The sequence below is a fragment of the Nipponia nippon genome, unplaced genomic scaffold (assembly GCF_047370975.1).
Source record: "Nipponia nippon isolate SJK-2023a ecotype South Korea unplaced genomic scaffold, ASM4737097v1 scaffold_39, whole genome shotgun sequence".
In the NCBI taxonomy this organism is placed as follows: Eukaryota; Metazoa; Chordata; class Aves; order Pelecaniformes; family Threskiornithidae; genus Nipponia; species Nipponia nippon.
The window spans coordinates 518167-540277 of record NW_028262357.1 but is presented as its reverse complement, the minus strand read 5'-3'; the positions used below and the strand labels follow the sequence as shown (position 1 = coordinate 540277).

The window sequence follows — 22111 nt, the reverse complement described above, 5'->3', positions numbered from 1 at the left end:
GTAAATGCATGCTTGTGCAAAACCAAAAAGTTATACAGATACATAGAGACTAGCAAAGTCACTAGTTGTGGACAGTTGCTAAGTTTTTAATGTTGATTTCATATTCCATTTCTCTGTTGCATCAATGTGCCTTGCCTTTTACTCTGCTACTGTTAAGAAAGCAGCTTTATCAGTGGACTGTGCAGTCCCTGCATCTGAAAATGCAGGGAGACAAAAATTGTCATACACTTATCTTTGTAGCATACTGACAGCAGCTACTCAAAGAAAAAGCAGAGAAGTCACAAATAAGGCAACCTTAAACTGTATTAAAGGCAGGTGACTAGACAGGCACAAAGCATTCTCTAAGGTACTTTCAGCTGCTTAGAACCTTTATTCTTATGCCTTTGCCATCAAGTAAAATAACCCTCTGTGAGACCCAAATCCGTTCTATGTTTAAAATTTTGAATGTCAACTCTTTCTTGCTCAAAACAGAAAGTGTGCAGAGTTGCATTCTACTGTGACTGAGAAATAACATCAGAAGGACATGCCTTATATTTTTCAGGGTCCATCTTTCTATATTGGTTGCCTAAAGAAAGTTTCAGCCCCGAACCTAAGTATTTTGAAAACTTAGTAGCATGTAGAGTAAGGATTATAATGTAAATAATTTTACAGTCTTCAACTTTGAAGTCACTGTACCAATTACTATATAATATTAATTGTTTAAAAGATTCTGCAGTACAGAAGGTTAAACATGAAGAAAAATCAAGCTGAATACTGAATTTGCCTTCAGGATTGAAAATAATCTCTAGCTACTGGTCCTCTTTCTTACTCGTCTTTTGTAAGGCTTTGAATGTCTTTCAGTGCCTGTTCGATGGTCTCTCAATACATTACCTTAGCTGTCTTTTCATCCAGTTGGCATCCTTTTCACTTTGGACATTGCTGACTTGTTCCCATTTCTTGTCCTTTTACCTCCTTTTTTTTTACGTATTAGCCTATCAATGAGAGACTGATTATTTTTTTTTTCTCAGTTCTTCCATTCTGAAAACTAAAAATCATTAAATTCTCAATGTTTTTAAAAGTTTTGTGTGAATACTCTGTGCATAATTTTGGTAGAGGTGAATTATTTTCTTCGTGCTCACTAACCAAAACTCTTGTCTCATGCAACCTGAGTTTTAGGGTATAAAATAGTCATATGTAGGAAGCTTGGAGCAAAACCAGTGAGGTTAATTTTAAAGGGCTGGAGGTTAGAAACAGAAAAGCAAACTTTTATTGTGATTGACATATATAATCATTTAGATGTGTTTTCTTTAAAATTTGTCCATAACAGGGTACTCATACTTGCATCATTAAGCTTCTAGGTCTGTTGCTGTATTGTGCTAATTTAGTTCAATATCACTACCTACTTAAACATCCCCAGCACCTTTATATTAGTTTTATTAAGATATTTGTTACGTTGTGAATTCTGATGCTTATAGAAGACACACTTTTGTAAAATACATGGCGCAATAGGGGTGATTCTGAAAAATAATTTGTCCAAGAATATGAGAAATTAAAAAAAATTTACTGCCAAAAAACAGGCTAACATGTTAAACTTCAGGTGCTTAAGACTGTGACTTTTCCTCAAATTTTATAAATATTAATTACTATGACATTACTGTTTAAACAGAGGTAGCTGCAAAATCTCGACTAGAACTTATAAAAGAAAAAGCTTTAGCATTTGTTGAAGAGCTAACAATGAAAACAGAAGAGGCTTATAAAGATATGGAAAAGTGGCTTGCATCCAGGTTCTTGGCAGAAATGTCCAGGTAATGTAAATCCAATTTTAAACAGGAACCTTTTTTTCAAACTAGACTATGCTAGTAAAGATAGTTATTTATACAGAAGCAAATAATTTGAAAAAAAAATGTGGAAAATAATCATTTCATTTCATTAACTGGAATTTAATTTTATCTTAAATACCTGAATAGTAATAACTCATTTCTTGGATGATTAGAAGGTTCTACTGGCAGCAGTAGATGTAATTATCAGTTCTGCTTTTTTGTAGACTACAAATTTAGCAGATTTATGAGCATCAGCACACAACCATTATTGCATTTAGTAGAAGCCTCTATATCATTTCAGTGGCTTCTGTCACTTTAGATTGTGGGGTTGTTTTCTTTCCTGTGCTTTACACATACTGGGAAATTCTGCCTACTGTTATTACCACCATGTATAACATTTCTCAAATTTATTTCAAGGTCCATTAAAAAAAAAAAAAAAGTTCTTCTTTGCAATTTTTCCATCCTAGTAAATAAAATGTGCTTGGGACGAGTCTATGACACTTAGGCCATCTCGCCTGGAATGGCCTATGTCCATATCATTAAAGGATTTTACTCTCCAAAAGAAAGGGGTCACTTTGCCTTTTGAAAAATGTTTCTGGCCTGTACTAACTTTTGAAGCATACCTGGGGCAGTGCTAGCTGATCCATGTCAGGGCAAGCCCAAGACAAGAGACATGAATGTAGGATGTGAAGGCTCTAACAGGCAATAGCTCAAAGAGGCTGAGCCTCTGCCTTCCAGCCAGTTTTATTTGCTCTCCTGACAACAAGCACTACCAAAGACACAATATTTACAGAACACCATGTCCTTTGACCTGACGCCCCAGGCCAAACCTATGTCTACTGAATGTTATTGACAGCTGACGTCTTTCCCTGTATAAATTGTACTTATTACACTTGAAACAGGAGTTCATATGCCCCTCCACAATGCTACTCTAGAAAGTGCTTTGTACATCTAGGATTTAGGGGCAGAGCAGAAGACAAGACATTGAAAAAGGCTAAAGGATGATTACAGATGGAACATGTATGCTCCACCCTTATAAAATTTATGGAATAAAGAAAGTCTCATCCTTTCATATTTTTCCATCAGGTCTCTTCTGTGGCTTAGATCTGCCTTTATATAAATTTCTTACCACAGTCAAAAGATTTCTTGCTGCCAGAGGAGGAGTACACGTCATAACGATTTTGCTGAGTGCAGAATTCACATAAAGGACTTACAATTCTTACCTCAGGAAAGCTCTCAAAGTATAAACACATTAAAATTTGAACCTAAGTTATTAACATTGTGTATTAAAAGTACTCATTGTTTTCTGCATTTACACTTTCACAGTGTTGAAAAGCTAGTTGAGGTTGCACGACATCATATTGAGAGTTCTAGCAAAATCCAATATGAAATTACTTTAGAAGAAACAGATTTCTTCATCAGCAGTGATGTAAAAGTGATTCCTGACGCTGTTCCTTCACCTCATGTTCCACACATAGAGACCTCTGGAAGTGGTACTCTAACTATTTCACAACTTACTTCACTTCATAAGCAGTTTCTACAGGTGGCACCTAAAGGTAAAGAAAATTTTTCCTTTTCACTCCTGAAGGACTGTTAGTTAGCTACTTAAAATTTAAAGTCGCTGCTGGGAGCTACTAAACATTAGTAACCTATATTGTTAAAGATCATACTACAATTAAAGATCCTGCTACATGTAAAAGTAAAGTCATAGTGCAGAATATTGAAAATATGAAATACCAGACCACTTGAAAGCTTCTAATGTCTTTTCTGTGGGCTTTATATCCTCAAGACCGTGTACTTAATATTCCTCTAACAGGTGTCTCAGTAATGTGTTTTTAAGAGTCGTACAGATCATGCTTACTTTGCTTAAAGATGCAAGTCTTTAACTTGTTTATGAATTCATTAGCTCAGTGAACACTAAAGCTGTATTATTTTAAAACACATTTTTAAAGAAATCAGTATTTTCATGAAACTATTATATAGGATCTATTATAACTATTAACCATTATGTACTTCAAGTCAATGTGTGCCTGTTGTTTTGGGTGATTTGCAAGTGTTAACTCGCTATGTAATTTTTTTCCTTCATCCATGCATTTATTGTGTGCCTACCCTCTAATTATGGGAGCCTTAGGCTTAGGATGCTTGAAAAGACTGTCTTGCAAAACTTCCTACTGCTGTATCAATGTTACAAAATAACATAGGTAAGGCAGTTTTAAACTGAGATGGAAAGTAGATGAACACATATTTGCAGACGGTTTCATTACTACCAGTGTTCATTATTATAATTCTAATTTTAGTATGATTGCCACTAAGATGGTGAAATACAAGGTGTAAACATGTACTTACAATTTTGTATCCAACTCTTCCAATGTAATAAGGCCATAAAGGCACAATGAAGTAGAATTTAATTCTTTATTCAGAAATGCTTTTCATTTATATTTACAGAGAAATTCCAATTACCTTTTGAGCATGAACCCATTTGAGGCAGAAAGATGTTTACAGTTTTCCTTTAGAGAGATGCATATCATCTTATCTATAGGGTAGGAGCATGGGTGTGTGTGTAAGCTTTCCAAACTCTTCTACAGAGATTAATTTAGCAGATAGTATTGCATGTATAATGCCATGTGAAACTAAAAATCTGTACATTTGTGATTATTAGATAGTGCCATGGAGGTGAAAAACAGATACCAGTTTGACCAGTCATTCCACTGAAAAGATTTTCTTCTGGTTTTGAATCATTTATTTATTAAGATATTTAAAACAAAAAAAAAATTGTCTAATACAAACTCCAATATTCTTGACATGTTTAAGACAGAACAACTGTTTTCCTTGTATGTTTGTAATAATTAGCAAGAAGACAAATGAAATCTTTATCTTTCTACGATATTGTCCTTTTGATAATATTATATTCACTAAAATGACCCAAGATGACTTGCATGGCTATCCAAAAAGGTAAATATCTTGACTTAATAGTCACCAGACAGTAGAAGAATGCTCTTGCATGTTCTTTGGGACCTTATTTTAAACAATAATTCCTTACCATTGTCCCAGAGAACACGCAACAGCATTCTTTCACTGTCCAGTGACTATTAAGTCAAGATATTTACCTTTTTGGATAGCTGAACTAGGATGGGAAGCACAAGATGTGCAAGTCATCTTTAAAATATTTCCTCTCATTCTTCTACACACTTTAAGACTGCATAAATCACATCCCAGGTTTTCTAAGGCAACCACTTCCCTTGATTATAGACACTCCATAGGAAGAGTTAAATCCTTCCTCTCCTAAAACATCAGGAAAATTTTTCACATCCTTCTGTCTCCCCTTGTTCAACAGAATGCTCCACAGAAAATACATGCCTCCTTAGTAGTTAGTCTCTTACTGAACAAAAGAGGGAAAAACACTAAAGCACCCAGCACGCTGGCAGTCAAACTGTTGGACAGCAGTTCTAAAGGAGATACAAAAAAGTAATAAACTAATCCCTGTCTTGGAGAACCTCTAAACAGATATAGATTTGCTGCCAAACATCTTAGTCTTCTAATTCTTACTCACCTGAGCAGTCTGAGCATTCGTAATGGAAATCCACACAAATGAGCAAGTCTAAATAAGTCTACCAATCTTCTGTACTATGGAAACAGAAAAATTCCTAAAGTTGTTCTGAAAATTGAATATTAGGCTTATTTTCTATACCACTATGGCGATTACATGAAGGATTTTGCTTAGAAATCCAAGCAAAACAAAGAGTAACAAAGGAGAAATTATTATGTTGGAAGAAATAAACATATAAACAGTTTTCTCACAGGATATTTGGTAAATGTCAAAAGGATGTCTTTTCAAGATATGTTGAACAAATTGCCAAAATGAAAGGAAAAAGTGGGATTGCCAACATACTTAATTTTTTTTTGGTATTTACAAAAGAAATCTTATAAAAATTGTAAACAGTTTTGTGTTTCCTAGGAATTTGAAGTATTAAAGAACAGCCGATTCATCACAGACAGCTTTATTCTATCCTGCACACTTGGTTCTCCATGGAAGCACATTAGTCATCATTCTAAGCGCCGATGGACAAAAAATACAGCCTATGCTGGACCTTCGTACCTACTGATACAGTCTTTCATTTGATAAGGAAATACTTAAACTATTATTTTTTTACTATTCCAAGTGCCATTGCCCAAACTCAAGGTTGCTCTGCAGTATTTGTTAATTTCACTAACTTCTTTGATCAATGTGTTAACCGTGCTTTAATATATTGCCTCAGGAACATGCTGCTTTTTATAGGAAGAACTGTGGCAGGTCTTAAATGGAGCTACTAACACTCACTTTTTTTTCTTTTCTCTTCTACAGTCTCTTTGGATGTGTTCTGTTCTTATCAACAAAATTAAACTAATCATCTATTATATCTCATCCCCTCATGTCCAAAAAATGTTTATAATGCTTATTTATAAAACTATAAAATAGTCCGCTAAGATGTGAATCAGTAAAACATAGAGGGCAGCCTTTGACCAAATTGTATTGCTTTTTCTTTTCAAATTGTAGACTTGTCAGTTGAGTTTTACTGTGTTGCTAGATTTGGAACAGATCAGCATATTAAAGAGTGCATCTAATTCAGCTGAAATTTTACCATTTTAATAGAATATTTTGTTGAGTGGAACTGTCAGAATTATATGCTGACCCTGAATAATGTCTATAGATTATGCTTTCTCTTCCCAAGGACGTTTGTAGAAACAATTCAAGAGCTTACAATAGTAATCCTCATGATCTGACTTTGATGTGATTAAAAAGTGAAGTCCACATGTGAGCATAGAAATAAGTTCATCATCTCTAACGTATCTTTTCTAATACTATATTTCTTTTCAATGTGCTTTTTTCAAAACTTGGAAATAAGAAAGGTTAAGTTTGTAGACAGAGGAAGTATCTTTTACTAAACAAATGGTATAGATAGCAAATGCCTAAACTTTTGGGATATAAGCCCTTAATCAGAGATTCAGAATAGACACAATGCCTCTCCCTACGGATAAAGGAAAATTTTGTAATTCTACTGACTTAGTTTTACTGCACCTCCTCTTATGTCTCTTACTAAATCATGTATGCTATTTAATTTCAGAAATCTATGACTGTTTGCCTATGGTGTTTAAAAATCTGTGTATCCAGTTACTTTTATGAAACATACTTAGCATGTTTGTATATGTTTCTGTGCATTTGAATATATATATCCAGGTATTAAGATTTCTATCAGCATGACAGAGGAACTCTTCTTTCCCCTCATTGCGTCTGTGCAGCAACAAGCATACCTTACTCTGTGTTATTCTATATTTAAAATCCCAATTCTTGCTAATTAGTGAAGATTGGACATATAACATAACAGAATCAGTAATAACTAGTGAATAAATGAAGTAATAAGCAGCATAAGTATAAGTAGTACAGGCTGCCTTCCTTTTGTATCCTGTGGTCATTCCATAGTACCACTGTAACAAATCATACCTTTTCCCATGTTCCCACTTTCCTCCCACTAGTCCATCTTCTGTTCCTTTCCAGTCTGTTAGCCTCATTTAAAAAAAACCAAACAAACAAACAATGTTGTTTTTCTTTTATGTCAGCTTACCTACATGTTTTGCTTGCACAGCTGTGGCCAGGATGTACTGGATGCTATGTGTGGTCTGGAACTGAGTTTAGGCTGACTTATGCCTCTTGGCCACACAGTGGATAAAAGCTGGTCGTCTTCCCCTGCTTTTTCCTCAGTGAGAGTGTTATGAGGATCTTTCTCCTGTACCCTGGAACAGATCTGAAAGAAATTTGTAGGGCCTTCATAATTCCACCCTACTGACAAACTTGGTTCAAACGGGCCATTCTAAAATTAGCAGTGAGGGAGAATTGGCAGGCAAACTTATGTAGATATATATTGGCCACACAACTGCATAACCTTCATTTCCTTAGGTAAACATGGTAAAAATATACCAGAGGGAGGATTTTTAGTGAGTATAATCATAGTTTAGATGTGTTATAGAGCCGATCTGATGATTCATGCCTCTTAGCTATCTATTTACTGTTGTCACACACTGTAGGATATGCTGTCTTTCTAAAGACACATACAACTGATTATTTATAATCACATGATGTCCCAAACGTATTTTTCTGAGAGTTTAAACCCTTGTGTTTTGAAACTAAAAAATTCAAAACTTGAAAAATGTTGGTAACATTGAAGGTCCATCTTACAGGGGATCTTATCCCTGACAGTGGCTCACAAAATCTGCTCTGATCCCCATTTTTCTAACCAACAGCAAATTTCTACAGGTGCCCATACACCTCAAGAAGCAGTAGACACTATAGAGGTGTGAGGGACAACCATTTTGTCCTTTCCACCCTCTGACTTCTGCAGTTACAGATCCATTAATCCTGCCCCCATCTCTTTTTCACCTTTTCTTGTGGTTTTGTGGTTGCCGAATGTTAGGGAAGGTTTTTAATCTTAACTGTATGTTAAGAATGTTTCTCCTCCTCTCTTTTGGGTCCTGGGTATGGTACTTGGGCACATGTTAGAAAAAACTTCTGTGGTCTAGTTGGTTTTGCTGTCCATGTGGACCACAGCTGCTACCTCAGATTTAAAGTTCTTGAAAAGAATTGCTCATAATGGAAATGTATTTAAACTGCATGTTCCTAACATTTTTTAATATTATGGCCTTTCAGGATGCTCAGAATAGAATGGAGCAGAGAAACTGTCATTTTTATGACAATGGGAACGAACATTTCTCACAAATCATATAATGCATATATGAAAATTTGCTCCTTCTTGTAAAATAGAAAAGAGTGGGGTAGAAGGACTCTTTATCTTAAGACCTTTCAAAGCACCAGAAATGGCATTTCTTTCTGTGATTGGCTTAATGTAAACATTAATTTTGCCTCTTGACGTACACATCACAATAAGGAGGGCGGAGAGTCAGATTGTTCTTAGGTCATTTCCTCAGTGCTTTACTTCTGCTATTTCCCAATGAACAGATTTCTAGTTTTATTGGTTCAGTTCTGCATGCAATTTGTGTTCATTATTTGACTGCTTTCTTTTCAAAGTCATGACCTTATGGCAACAGTGTACTAAAAGAATCATTAAATTACTTACCAAAAGTAGAAGATTCACAACCTGTAGAGATAGAATTTTCGAAAATGTCAGCTTATGGCATTTGCTCCTACAAAATATAAGAATGACCATATTGAGAACAATTTGGGAAAATAATATTGAGAACAATCTCAATGCTTTACGAATGTTTCCATTTTGAGAACAAAATGTGAAGCTTATACAATTCCTCTTTCTCTAAGCAGTAATAAAATAATTCTGCAGATAAATATATTTTAAGAAGCTAAGGTCAGCTACATATGCCGTAGGATGTCTTATGCATTCTGTGACAGGTATTTTGTTACGTATTTACAGACTTGCTGGAAGTTAACTTTTCTGTTAATGTCAGGCGTAATGGGCATCGTAATAGGTTTGTGACTTCAGTAGTATCTCCTTGAGACATTTTGCCTGAAAGACCATTCTGAATTCCACTCCCTAACTCCGTTTTTCTCTGTTTCAAAAGTGGTATTGATGCTACTGGATTTTACTGGTTGCATATTCTGACAAACTTCTGGTAGTCAAAAGGAAATTGGAGTCAAAACTGACGATTTCTTACAAGAGTCCTGGATAGCTTCCAAGTGATTTAAAAGGAGATCTCAGTTTTCGTTGTTCTCTTTTATGGCTGTTTATTTCAAGTCACAATCTAGTCCCAAATTAACAAAATAAATGTGGACAAAAAAAGAAAAAAATACAATTGATAATTTATGAAATAAAAACTATTTTATATTTAGTTGTTTCTTTTTAAATTATAGCCATAAGAGCACTGAAGCAATTTAAAAGCAAGAGTGATTCTTCTAGCAAGACGGAAGCAGGTGACAGAGGGAAAGAGAAGAAAGATTTGGAACATCAGAGAACAAAGAGGAATCGCCAGTTTCCAAAAATATGGCTAACAAAATACTCCTGGTTAAAATATGATGATGAAAGGGGAATGATGTTTTGTGCACCATGTCGTAAACATAATGTGGATTTGGGGGAAAACATTCATAATTTTTGTTCTGGCACTGATGACTTCAAACTTGAATTTATAAATACACACCAGAGTAGTGAAGCTCATGCCTGGGCTACCTGCATGGAAGCTGCCAGTACTGCTTCACCAGATACAGCTTCTGCTGAGCAGATGTTGAAGAGCATGAACTCCATAACATTAGGTAGAGTAGAAAATATTTTTAGAACATGCCATGCTATTGCTAAATCTGGTCGTCCCTTTACAGACCTTGACTGGATGTGCAAATTAGATGATATGAAAGGAGTGGATATTGGTTCTGTATTTAGAAATGACAAGTCGGCAAGATTGTTTATACATTTTATTGCTGAAGTAGAAAGAAGAGCTTTGAAAAAGAAACTGGAGAAATGTAAATTCTTTTCTGTTATTAGTGGTGGAGTCACAGACAGTATACTCAAAGCAGCTGCAGTTGTCTACGTACGCTTTGCAAATGAAGGAAAAGTCCATTGCCAGATCGTTGGGGTTCAACCTGTTCACAAAACTGATGCTTCAACTATAAAAAATGCAATTGAGGAAACATTACAAATAAATCTTCAGCTCAGTCTGGCAAGCCAAGACTGGTCAAGAAAATTAGTTGGGTTTGGAAGCGATGGGACAGATGTCATGGTAGGACAAAACAGTGGGGTAGCTAAACTTCTGAGGGAAATTCAGCCTTGTGTACAGTCTGTGCATTGTTTTGCTCACCGCCTAAAGCTGGCTTACAAAGGGGTGCTGAAAAATATTCAGCTATACAACATCTTAAGCAATGTCTTGAGAAATATGTATTACTTTTATCATAACTCACCTCTAAATAAGAATAACCTCAAAGTCATATATGAAGACATTAAGTTACGCCCAGCTATTCCTTCTCGCATTGGAGGCTCCCAGTGGCTTCCTCGTCTACAAACAGCTTTACAAATTCTCCTTAAAGGTTATCCAGCAATTGTTCTACATCTAAGTAAGGTAAATGATTTAAAATTTGGATGTAACTTCAGGAAAAATTAATTGCTATGGCTAATTTTGGTCCACATACCTGACGCTTTCTTTTTCTGTATTGATTTCCAGATTGAAAGAGATTCAAAAGCCTCAAAGCAGCAGAAAGTCAAAGGCCTTTTACACCTCCTTCTGAGAATGGAGATAGTAAAGTTTTCTCACTTCTTGTTGGATGTCATCAATGTCCTCAACATTCTGTCACGTGTTACTCTGGATCACAACTCCTCCATTGCAGACATATTTGCAACCATGCAGTCAACACTGGAAACACTCCACATGTATCAAACAAGGTCTGACATTTCTAATAACTGAACCTGATCTATTAGAATATAATAGAAGAGTATTATATATTGTTTTGTATTCTGTATCTTTCAGAGCTGGTCCAAAGGAACGCCTGATGGAGACCACTCAGCACTTTCATGGTTACCAGCTTGTTGGAAATGGAAATATTTCAGCAGTACGAACCAAAGTGCTAAGTAATTTGGGGAAGAAGCTACGTGATTGTTTTTGCGATGCAAGTCAAGATATTTTGAGAGCAACTACTATTGGAAGTTTTAAACTATGGCCTGGCAAAATGAAACAAGGTACAGAACTGTGATAGTGTCTATTTGAAGTGCACCTTCTAATTTTTTAAAAGCATAAAGATATTTTTGTTTTGCCTCTGTTATAGAATTTGGTGAAAAGGAAGTGTCTGTCTTGACTAAACATTATGAAGTCATACTAGAAGCTGCAAGTGTGAAAATAGGTGAAGTAGAAACTGAATGGAGCATGTTGAAATTAGAGCTGTATAACAGGTAAAAAGAAAAATGCATTTGTGTCTGTTTATTGATTTACTCAAAAGGATTGTGGAAATACATTTGGTGATAGTTATAATTATATTCCTTACCATGCTTTTTAGATTTCAGAACATCCAGACCTTGACATGGGATTCAGTGAACTCAGATTATTCAAAGAAGTATCCCAACATCCTGGCATTGGTAGATTTGATCCTAACTCTTCCGGCAAGCTCAGCTGAAACAGAGAGAGGCTTCAGTCAAATGAAACTCACCATGATGCATTTGCACTCTAAACTAAGGTCTGAAAGTGTGACGGATCTTATGGTAATTCAGATGAACTCTCCAGATATAAAAAAATTTGATCCCCAGAAAGCTATTCATTTGTGGAATGCTACTTGGCAGAGAAATAGAAGACTACAGGGAGATGATGATATGATGACAAATGAAAGACCAGATTACTCCTCTGAGTTTGATTTGGAGAGTCTTTGTGGAAGTGACTAGATGAAAACTGTTAGTTTTTATTTCACAGTCTTAACATACATTGGCACTTTAACAGAATATCTTGCAGGGTTAATGAGTGTAAAATTTATGTTTTTTTCATAATGTATTATACTGTTAAAATATGGCTTTTCTTTATGTTCACTGCTGAATCACCAGGAGATGTTTACATTTGCCTTTCTATACCTGACTTCTATAAATCTGAAGACAATGAACAAAAATAATGGAGTACATTGTTACCTTGACAATATGTGGACAGAGGGATGCCTCATAACTTCTATCTGATTATTTATTGCATTTAGCTGAGTCATAATACATTATAACCACTGGAGTTAACTGTCATCTTACTATCAGTCTTTAATAGTTCAAGAAGCTTCATTGATTCTGAAAACCCTGATTTTCTTCTGATAAGTGTGTGGAAAATCAGTGCATTATTTCTGTCAAATGATTGCTTGAACTCTGTCACCTATAAATTTTGGGTCATACCTTCTCTCCATAACTGTATGTGTTGCTACTTTTTATTCTCTTGTCGATAAGGTTTAACATGACCTTTCAGAGATTTTTGTCAGACTTCTCCTTCAGAAGACTTTGCTACAGAGGCAGAACAGATCAATTTTCCATTGCTGATTATTAATGGCACAAATCAGTCTTCCCAAGGCAAATACTCTTACAGCCAGGATATAACTAATATACCTCACAGCTTGAACCACTTTTTTTCCCCTGTAAAAATGTTTGTGAGAGTTGCAATAAGAATGCTGTATCTTGATTTTTAATCTAGGAGCTGAGAATGAGAATTGTTCAGAGAAGTATCTGATTTCATAATTTCGTAATTCTACATGTTCTAAATGCAACTTTCTACTTGCTAATTTCCAATCAAGGTAAAGCAGACCAGCAGAATATATTTCTACCATCAAGGAAAAAACAATGATTTCTATCAAAAGATAGCTGAAGTGAAATCATTTATGACCCTTCTTAGTTCTTCCAACAGTGATGAAGATGAACTAGAAATAATCTGGGAGAAATGAATGTGAGGTCATTCACCTTTAAATCAATCCTTTTCTAAATCAAGATCAACTCTCTACTTTCAATATAAAACATGTCTAGTAATTGCAGAAGATACACTGTACACACACACACACTATATATAGTCTTTTATTTTATGTCTTGCATATATATCCATACTACTTCTAGGTCTAAATAGTAGACCTCATTAAGGCATGTTAGTCCACTCAAGTAGAGTTAATCTGTAGGGATCACAACAAGAGATCAGTACCATGCATTATATGGTTAATTATAAAAGATTCATCACTAAAATATCTTCATTTGTGATTTCTCAGATAACAAAAATGTTTAGTTATATGTTACATAATAAGCAACAGGATATATATTATACAGGCTGTCCTATTAGATATGTGGCATTGCTAATTCTAAGGATTTTCTCTTAAGTCACATGATACCAAGTTTTCAAATGGGAAGATTTTATTATGATGCGATTAGAAAAAGTTTGAAAATGTGTCCTGAGAATATCCAACAGCAGAAGACAAAGACCAAAGTAACAAACAAAAATATGTTTAGAATCTATAACACTGAAGTCACTTCCATGATGCACGGGAGCAGCATCACATTTTTAGTATTAGGATTGAAAATAATGGATACATAGCCCTTGGAAAAATACTAGCAAAATCTTAGTATCGTAACAAGTAGTTGGAAAGAAATATCAAGAAGTCATTCATGTCTAAAAATGGTATCAAGTTTAGTCAGACAATCTGTATCTAGTATTTTCCCCTTGTTCTTTTTTGATAAGCTTTTAAAATAGTCCACTGTAGAATGTATGGTTTGTTTTCCTTAGTGCTTTGGTGTCCCTCTGATTATAAGTTTTTTTACTACTATCTGAAATATTTTTGCTGCAAATACATTTTATTTTATATCATTCTTCCTAACTGCACTTATGGAGAGCAGGTTATCCCTATCCTCTTTGTAAAATTTGGTTTTAAGTGGAAAACTACTGCTATGTTTTCTCATAATCTTCCTTTCATGGATGAAACTAGCAGAATTCCTTCAACCTGGCCTCTAAGGACATGTTTTCTAAGCCTGTGATCATTCTTGCTGCTTTCCTCTGGGCACTCTTTAGTTTCCATACATCCTTCTGGATCTGAAAATTCCAAAATTGTATGCCAGCAGAAGCCTTAACAGCTGAAAAGAACACAAGGATTATTTCCGGTGTCTTTCTGGTGATATTGTAATCTGCCATAATCCTTAGAGCCTTTTCTACAGAAATTTTACTTTGGCAGTAAGATTCCCATTGTGACATTTATGCAGTTCATTATTTCAGCCCAGTGTGGCACTTGACATTATGACATTATTATTATCCTAGACTGTATCTCCAATTTGTAAAGTTCACTTTGAATTCTAATCCTGTTTTCCAAAGTGCTTGATGTCCTTTCCAGATTGGTTTTATCTGCAATGTAATAAGTGTATTAATTTGTGCAGTCTGTTTCCTCAAAGTACTTTGATCTGTTTCCAGTGAAATTTACTTACTGATCTTGACCATCTCTCCAGTTTTTCAAGGTCTTTTTGAATTCTGATTCTTTTTCCAAATGCTTGCTATCCCTTCTAATTAAAAGTGGTTCTACACATTTAACGAGTTCATTTTCTATTTGGTCTCCTACATCATTCAACAAAACCCTGTTGGGTTTTTTTTTTTTGGACTTAACAACAAGATTTTGTAAAAAGCATAACTGTTTTGAAACCAGCCTTGTTAGGTGGACAAAGATGATTCTGGGAATTGTTTTCCCATTCTTTCACAGAGGACATTATTTCTTTTTACCACTGGCAGAGTACCGCTTGCAAACACTAGTATTCTTTTCTCAGCACCATCTGTGTAGCTGCCCACTCATAGCATCTCTCCATGATTATAAAGCATTGGCAACCCCTGAATTAAACTGATGAATCACCTTTTATCTTCTAATATAATCAGACATTCAAAAACAGTTCCATGTTCTATAATATAAACCAAATATATTAAATCTAGACAAAATGCCTAAAAATACATTGAGGATAGTTATTTGATATCTTTTTTATATGCTTATGAGAGATTTCCTCTCTCTCTGAGACTTCCTCATTCCTCCTAGGTATGTTATGAGAAAGAATTAGGTCACACTCCATTTGAAGTTTTTGAACTATTATAACTTTTTGAAGACACCTTGGAATTGTCCCACATCAGATGTTTCAGGAGGGGGTAGTAAAGTAAAAGAAATTGTCCTACAGCACATCAGCAATTCTATAATTAATAGATAGAAAGTAGCTTATCTCAGAAAGAAAGAGAGGGTTGTTTCTTCACATTTACCACAGAGGAAGAAAAATGGGTAGACACTACAGATCACCTGATAGTGCTTAAATATCTCACAATAATTCATGTTTGCCATACACTTACATCAACTAATGTCAAATTTACCTGAAAACTATGTTCTCACATCTTCTACAATCTGATCAAAGTTCTATAAATTGTGATTATAAATTGTGTTTTAGACTCCAATCCTTTAATTCCATTTCAGACATTATCTCTTGATTCAGGTTCTTTAATTTCCTTGCCCCTCAAATACTTTTTAGGTATATTTCTGAAGTCATGTAGCCTCACAAAAAGTGACATGAGGATATTAGTATCCTTTTAGAATTTTGTACAGAAAAACAAAATTAAATTTCATTTTAGGAAGCCAGAAACTCATAGGAAATAGAGGAACAGTATTTTTTATTGTCATATAGGGAAATCATAGTAGGAATTGAACAGTTTAAACCATAAGATAATGTGAGAGAAAGAAGTTTGATTGCCAGAGTACTAGGGATCAGATGTGGAAAGGGAAATGTTTAGTAAAACATGAAATAAAAATTATGACAACTGGGCTTTTCATGGTAAAGCACTAGACAATTTGAGACTGCAAATATGATGTAAAAATTTTTCCTGTTATTTTAATATGAAGTTTTCACTATGTCCTTAGTGGACCATAGCATATTCTCCCTATGAACCACTAAAAAGTTACATGGTTTATATATATATATATGTATATATATATATATATATAATCTTCTATGAAGTCTCCCAGTAATGATCCTTCTGTGATGTAGACTTTATTGTGCCATACGGAAATCATCTGATTCTTGTGGCTTGAAGTTCTCGTCAAAATATAGGTTTCTGGTTACCTTAAAATTATTAAATCAGCAATCCGAGGTGCTTCAGTAAACAGCCTAACACACATGATTTTTAAAATACTTTCTTTCTCAAAGTAGATAACTCAAAAAACTTCAGGAAGTGACATCAGAGCACTGTTATCAGTCTGCCAGTATTTTTTCCCAGCTTTTGCTTTCATGTTGAAATTTATGGTAGGACATAAGGCTTCAAGTCCAGGTTTTTCTCCCTTCGTTCTTCCTGTCCCAACAGACTTTAAGCTTCCAAAATCTATTTTTTTCCACTTCTCTCCAAGCTTATATATGTATAGGATTTCACTGCTGTATTAAGACGTGCTGAGGGCATTACCCCTGGTTTTCCTGATTGGAGGCAAACAGGTCTACAGAGATTGTAGACTATTAATTCAAATTGGCAACTTGATTCGGTATACTGACATTATGAAATTAATATTCAAACACATTCTTAATATTCCTACTACTTAAATCTTTCTTCCTAAACTTAACAAATGTCACTTCACTGTTCCACTTCAAAGAAAAAAGTTTTTTAGCCATAGAATGTGCACAGCTGTGCCTTTTCAAAAGGACAAGAAGTTTGGCTGTAAAAAGGGAAAAAAAAATTAAGTAAGTAAGTCCTTCCAATATTTCACTGATTGTGTTTGCTTTTAAAGGTAATCTGAAAACTTACTGTTTTGATGCTATGGAAGTGATCATAACCTGACCAAATCAGCTTTGTCTCTCAAAATTTAGATAACTTGAAATTTATTTTACATTTTTTGTCATTACTGCAAAGCTTTTACACTGAGTCCTCACTGAGCCAGCAAAGTCAATTTCTGAAAGAAAAGACTCATATCTGTCTGTTAAATTTTGGCATACATAATTTTGTATTTTAACACTGCGCATGAAGTTTGAAGTTTCTGTTTGCTTATAAGCAAATCCATGCCTATTTTAAAAAACAAATAGGTTTTGTTGCACTTACTTATTTTTATCTTGTGAGTTCTTTAAAATAAAATTGATGGAGCTATTTATAACTCCCACAGGCCAATTCTGAGAAACTTTTTAAGCAATTAAATTTTGTTTCAAACTTTAACAAACAATGGTCTGTGTTTTCCATCCTATTGTCTAACACGTGCTTGCTTTCAAGAGTAGAGGTGGATTTATGATTGATTAAAATAGAGCACAGTGAAAGAAAAGGTTGGTAGGTATTCAATACACAGGATATGCGTGTGGTTGGTATTTGTGAACTGCTGATTAACTGTCAGTGTAGACTGTGTGAGGATGGGTTAGTGATCACAATGCAGATCACAAGTATCAAAAGAATTGCAGTGTATTGGAATATTTGACATTTTGCTATTAGGCCATACATGATTTATTTTAAATGAGAAAATTTTATGTTTGGCTTGAAGGATATTACCACTGTCAATAGTACATAATAGCAAAATAAATAATTTTCCCATATGGCCATTAAAATAAAAAAATAGATTTCCTTTAACAAAAGAAATATATTTAAAATTATAAATATAATTTTTTTATATATTGACTTTCTTTTATTAGGTTTTATACAAAAGAAATTATTTATTGACATTTTGACTGACTTGATTAATTTGAATCTTGGAACAAATTGCCTTCCTGATGCATGGATGAACTTAACGCATCCAGATGTAAGTTAACCCCTGTTTTCCTTTGAACCGAAGTATTGGTTTGTGTAGAAGATGCAGCATTGTCCTTACTATGATGAAGTCAAGAGTATAACTACTCGAGGGCATTATCAGTTTTTCCTTAAAATTCGTCTCTTTCACTAGAGAAAGATTCTGGAGTCCACTGTGCCAGAAATAAAATGCTTTTGTCAGCACAGTATTTATTTACAATTTTCAAATTACATCCGTTCAAGATTATTGTATCATTATTGCTCTATCATTGTAGCATTAAATAAGGAGTTAAATAAGTTAAAGAAGTTAAAATAAGACTGTTTATGTACTTCATTCCAAGACAGGAGAATAAAATCTGGAGCTGTATGACCTTAAACTTATTTATCCAAGTTTTTCAGATTTAAGAGCATGAAAAATTATAATTTAGTCTTTCCAAATCTTCCATCACTGAACTCTCTGATTAATTTTACTTTCAGATGTTGCTGGTAAGCCTATGGGATGAAAAGGTTTACTTGTTTTAGCATATTTTGATAATTATTTCTGACAGTAAGCCATGATTCACATTAAGATTTTAACTGGATTTTACATGAGGGAAACAGCTTTATTCAAATATTCTTCACGCAGATGAACTGCATGAGTAAACCATTTTAAAGTTCCTGAGTGATGGATTTCCACGAAGTTTAGTGAAAAGTAGGCACAGCTGTCATCATCAGTATATAAAAATCTAATCTTAGCACAGGGAATTAATTATATGGGGAAACTATGCGTCAAACATTGTTTATTAATAGACCACATGTGGATGTATCCCATGTTCTTTATTCTTTGAGAACTTTTAGTGCTTATAAGTACTATTTTTATTTTAATAATAGAATTTCCTTTCCTTAAAAGCACCATTTTAAAATGAGACTTTTAAAATTATAGTGAAAGCAAAAACTTACATACAAAAGGAAATGCACGAGGCATAAACTAAGGCATACATTTGTTCTGCACAAGCTATTCTGAACCCAACTCACCATTTCATCGTGTGACTTAATAGAATTTCAAATAAGTTTTCCAATTATAATAGGCGGTACTGTACCTGCAAATGTTAGGGCAGATGACATCTACAGCACTGCCAAATTGTCTCAGTCTGTCTTGCCCCAGATCCTTATTTCTGTAAACACATTGCTTTCTTCTTGAACTCCAGTCTGGAGCAAACCAGACACTTCTCTTGACAAGAAATCTGGGTATGGGGCAGAAGATAGTGTAGAGTTACACAGTAGAGTCTTGCCGCACCAGTAGTGCAGAAATGAACTGTGCCAGTTTTGTTCCCTCTATCAGATACAGCCTTCACAATGCTGTGTCAGGAGATTTTACATGTTTTCTCCTATTTGTGTTCCGTACTCTGCACCGCTATCCACATACAACATCTTCAGTGGTAAAAAAGACGCATGTGGCAAGATACAAATCAGCTTTTCTACTGCTACTGTTTTCTAACTGAAAATAAGCTGGAGCAGAAAAGAGCCACATGGTGGACACCTGTAAGAGTAAGCAAAATAGGACCAAGGCACAGACCCAAGCATTTACTGGATTTTGTACTCATGCTGCTAAATTGTCAGTTCAATTCTTAGTACTCTCCCAGACGGATCATGATTCAGGGGTTAGCATGTACTAAGGGCCATTATCTCATAGGCAGTTTAGATATAGACCCCTGTTTAGGGAGTCAGAGTGTTTATTTAGAGGGAAAGCAACTGCACATGCCGACTGAACTCGGCGACAGACAGTGGTCTGTGGCCCGTTTTGTTTAGCGGTACATGTCCTTTATACATCTTTGAAATCTCACTGCAGAACCTTGTCCATCCTAACCAGGAAAAAGACCTAGGGATACACAGTGTATAGATAGTGTATGTTTATGCACACATATATGACAATATTTTTTTTTTTTATAGTTACAAAATCTGGCATCTGCATTCACAGTGAAATCAGAACTTACTGACTGGCGCAGATTCTTGCTAGCAGCAGCACAGCCTTGGCCCATGCCATCTGTGACACAGCTTCTCAAAACACTACATAGCTTCAAGTCTGTTGATGCAGCTGGATCAGGCTTTGTTACACAGGAATACTATATGCAGGTTGTAATTCTTTTCTCTTTTGAATAATAGTCTTTTGTTAAACTCTCTGAATTGAATGGCATATTATTGGGTTTATTCATATTCAGAAATTCAGTCTGAATTTTAAGTGTTTTGTTTTTTGAGGGTGCTTTCTGTGAAAATTGTCTTCAGGAAATTGAAGGCTTAGTATCTATCTTAGCCATAGTTCCACCAATCAGGCTAAATAAGCTTACTTTTTACTTCCATTTCCTACTTACCCCATAAATTAATTTCAAGTGAAAAACCTTCCTGTTCTGAAGAAACTATTCTGTGACTCCTATTAACTTGTTTGACATTGTATCTGTAAGACAAAAAATTTGCTCCAGACAGAAATAAGTCTTTTATCTTGGGCTCACCAGCTCTACTGTAATTAAATATTTCTAGAATATTTCCAATAAGGAATTTTTGTGTATGAATATTCTTTTTTCAGACCTCAAATACATGGAAAATTGTATAATTCTTTGATCTATTCTTTTCTCTAAAGACCATTTCTATTTGAACCATTGCATAGTTCAGCAAGGTTTTTCAGGAAGAGTGTTTCATGTAAGAGTATTAAGAATACATTTTTCTTCTTTTAGCAAAACTGCTCATTAAATTTTCACTTGCTTTTACTGTGGATTCTTAATCATACTTAGGATGACTGCTGGGTCACTCTTTTAATGCGTTGTAGCCATATATATCATATATCATATATCATATCACATATCACATATCACATATCACATATCATATATATATGTATATGTATGTATGTATCTATACATATATAAGTATAATATATATGTAGATATATATTTGTGTGCATCTATACACAAAAGTTCTACAGTTCTGTCAGTTTGTATTTTTTTGGTGATACTAAAATAATTTTCAAACTGTTTTAGATAAGTTCCATAGAACCTTTATTACAGTTTGTTTTCCAATCACCTAGTATTAGTTTTCTTCAAAAATTAAACAGAGACTATGTTATTCCAGAAGCCTGTCAGTTTCAGAACTACTTTGATTAATTTAAAACCTCAAGAAGTGCCTGCCAACCCCTACTCACACCAGACTTGCAAAGAAACAAATTCTGCAAAGCCAGAAAACCCACAAAATGTGCAGGTCTATCTGCATCTGTTTGTCTATTGATGTGGTAATTTTTACTGAAGTGTGAGATTTTAAAAATAAGCTAACAGTTACAAGACATGCAGACTGTGAATGTACATTTTTAACACAAGATCCTAGTACAAATATAATATTAACTGAGAAATTCATTTACTCACTTCAGGATTGGAATTGGCTCACATTCAGTCAATGACAGTAAATATGCAATGGTGTATACTGATTTGTTCATAGACCTACCCCCTGTTATTTCTTCCAAATTTCCATGAGAGTGATGACTCTGAACATACAGTCTTATACAGTTGCTTAAAGACTAAGAAGGACTAAAAAGTTCATAAACACACAGGTAACTCCACAGCTGAAACTCCTTTTTCAGAAGAGAGCTATAGATGTAGGCACATAACTTAGCTGCTCAAGAGAGTGTTATGTGAACCTCCAGAGACTATCCAGAGCAACTCAGTTCAACAATCTGCATTGATTTTGCTCTGCAATCAACTCATATTGCAAATAAAAGTTGTAATGTCTGTCACCCCTATTCCATGTTTGAAAATATGACCAAAACTTTCTTCACTTAAAAAACTAATGAAAACCCCGTATATCTGCTGTATATGAGGTCCTACAGTTCATGTTACTGACAGTACTGTGATTTGGAATTTTTGCATATAAAGTTATGAGAAGAACAGGAACAGAATTTTTCAGACTTAAGTAAAATTTAGTCCTCTAATTTCAGATTAATTGATGAGGACTATCTGAATTCTTTTTATTGCAATGTTTATTGTATCCTTTTGGAACAATTTATGGCAAATTTTATGAGGTCAATACTTGTTTTATTTCTTTCTTATTCATTTATTTCTTGAAAAAATAATGATTCGTGTTCTATAGAACATGGTGCACCAGAGAATTAATGA

At 34.5% G+C, this 22111-nt stretch overlaps 1 protein-coding gene across 1 annotated transcript in view; it reads left to right on the top strand.

Moving 5' to 3' along the window:
• Positions 1-22111, top strand: part of SPEF2 (sperm flagellar and cilia associated 2) — an 85704-nt gene that overhangs the window by 51541 nt on the left and 12052 nt on the right. Inside the window, exons 27-30 of the mRNA XM_087773302.1 lie at positions 1646-1784; positions 3126-3355; positions 17882-17988; positions 19905-20087. Coding sequence (XP_087629428.1) covers positions 1646-1784; positions 3126-3355; positions 17882-17988; positions 19905-20087 — 659 coding nt within the window. The remainder of the gene's footprint in view (positions 1-1645; positions 1785-3125; positions 3356-17881; positions 17989-19904; positions 20088-22111) is intronic.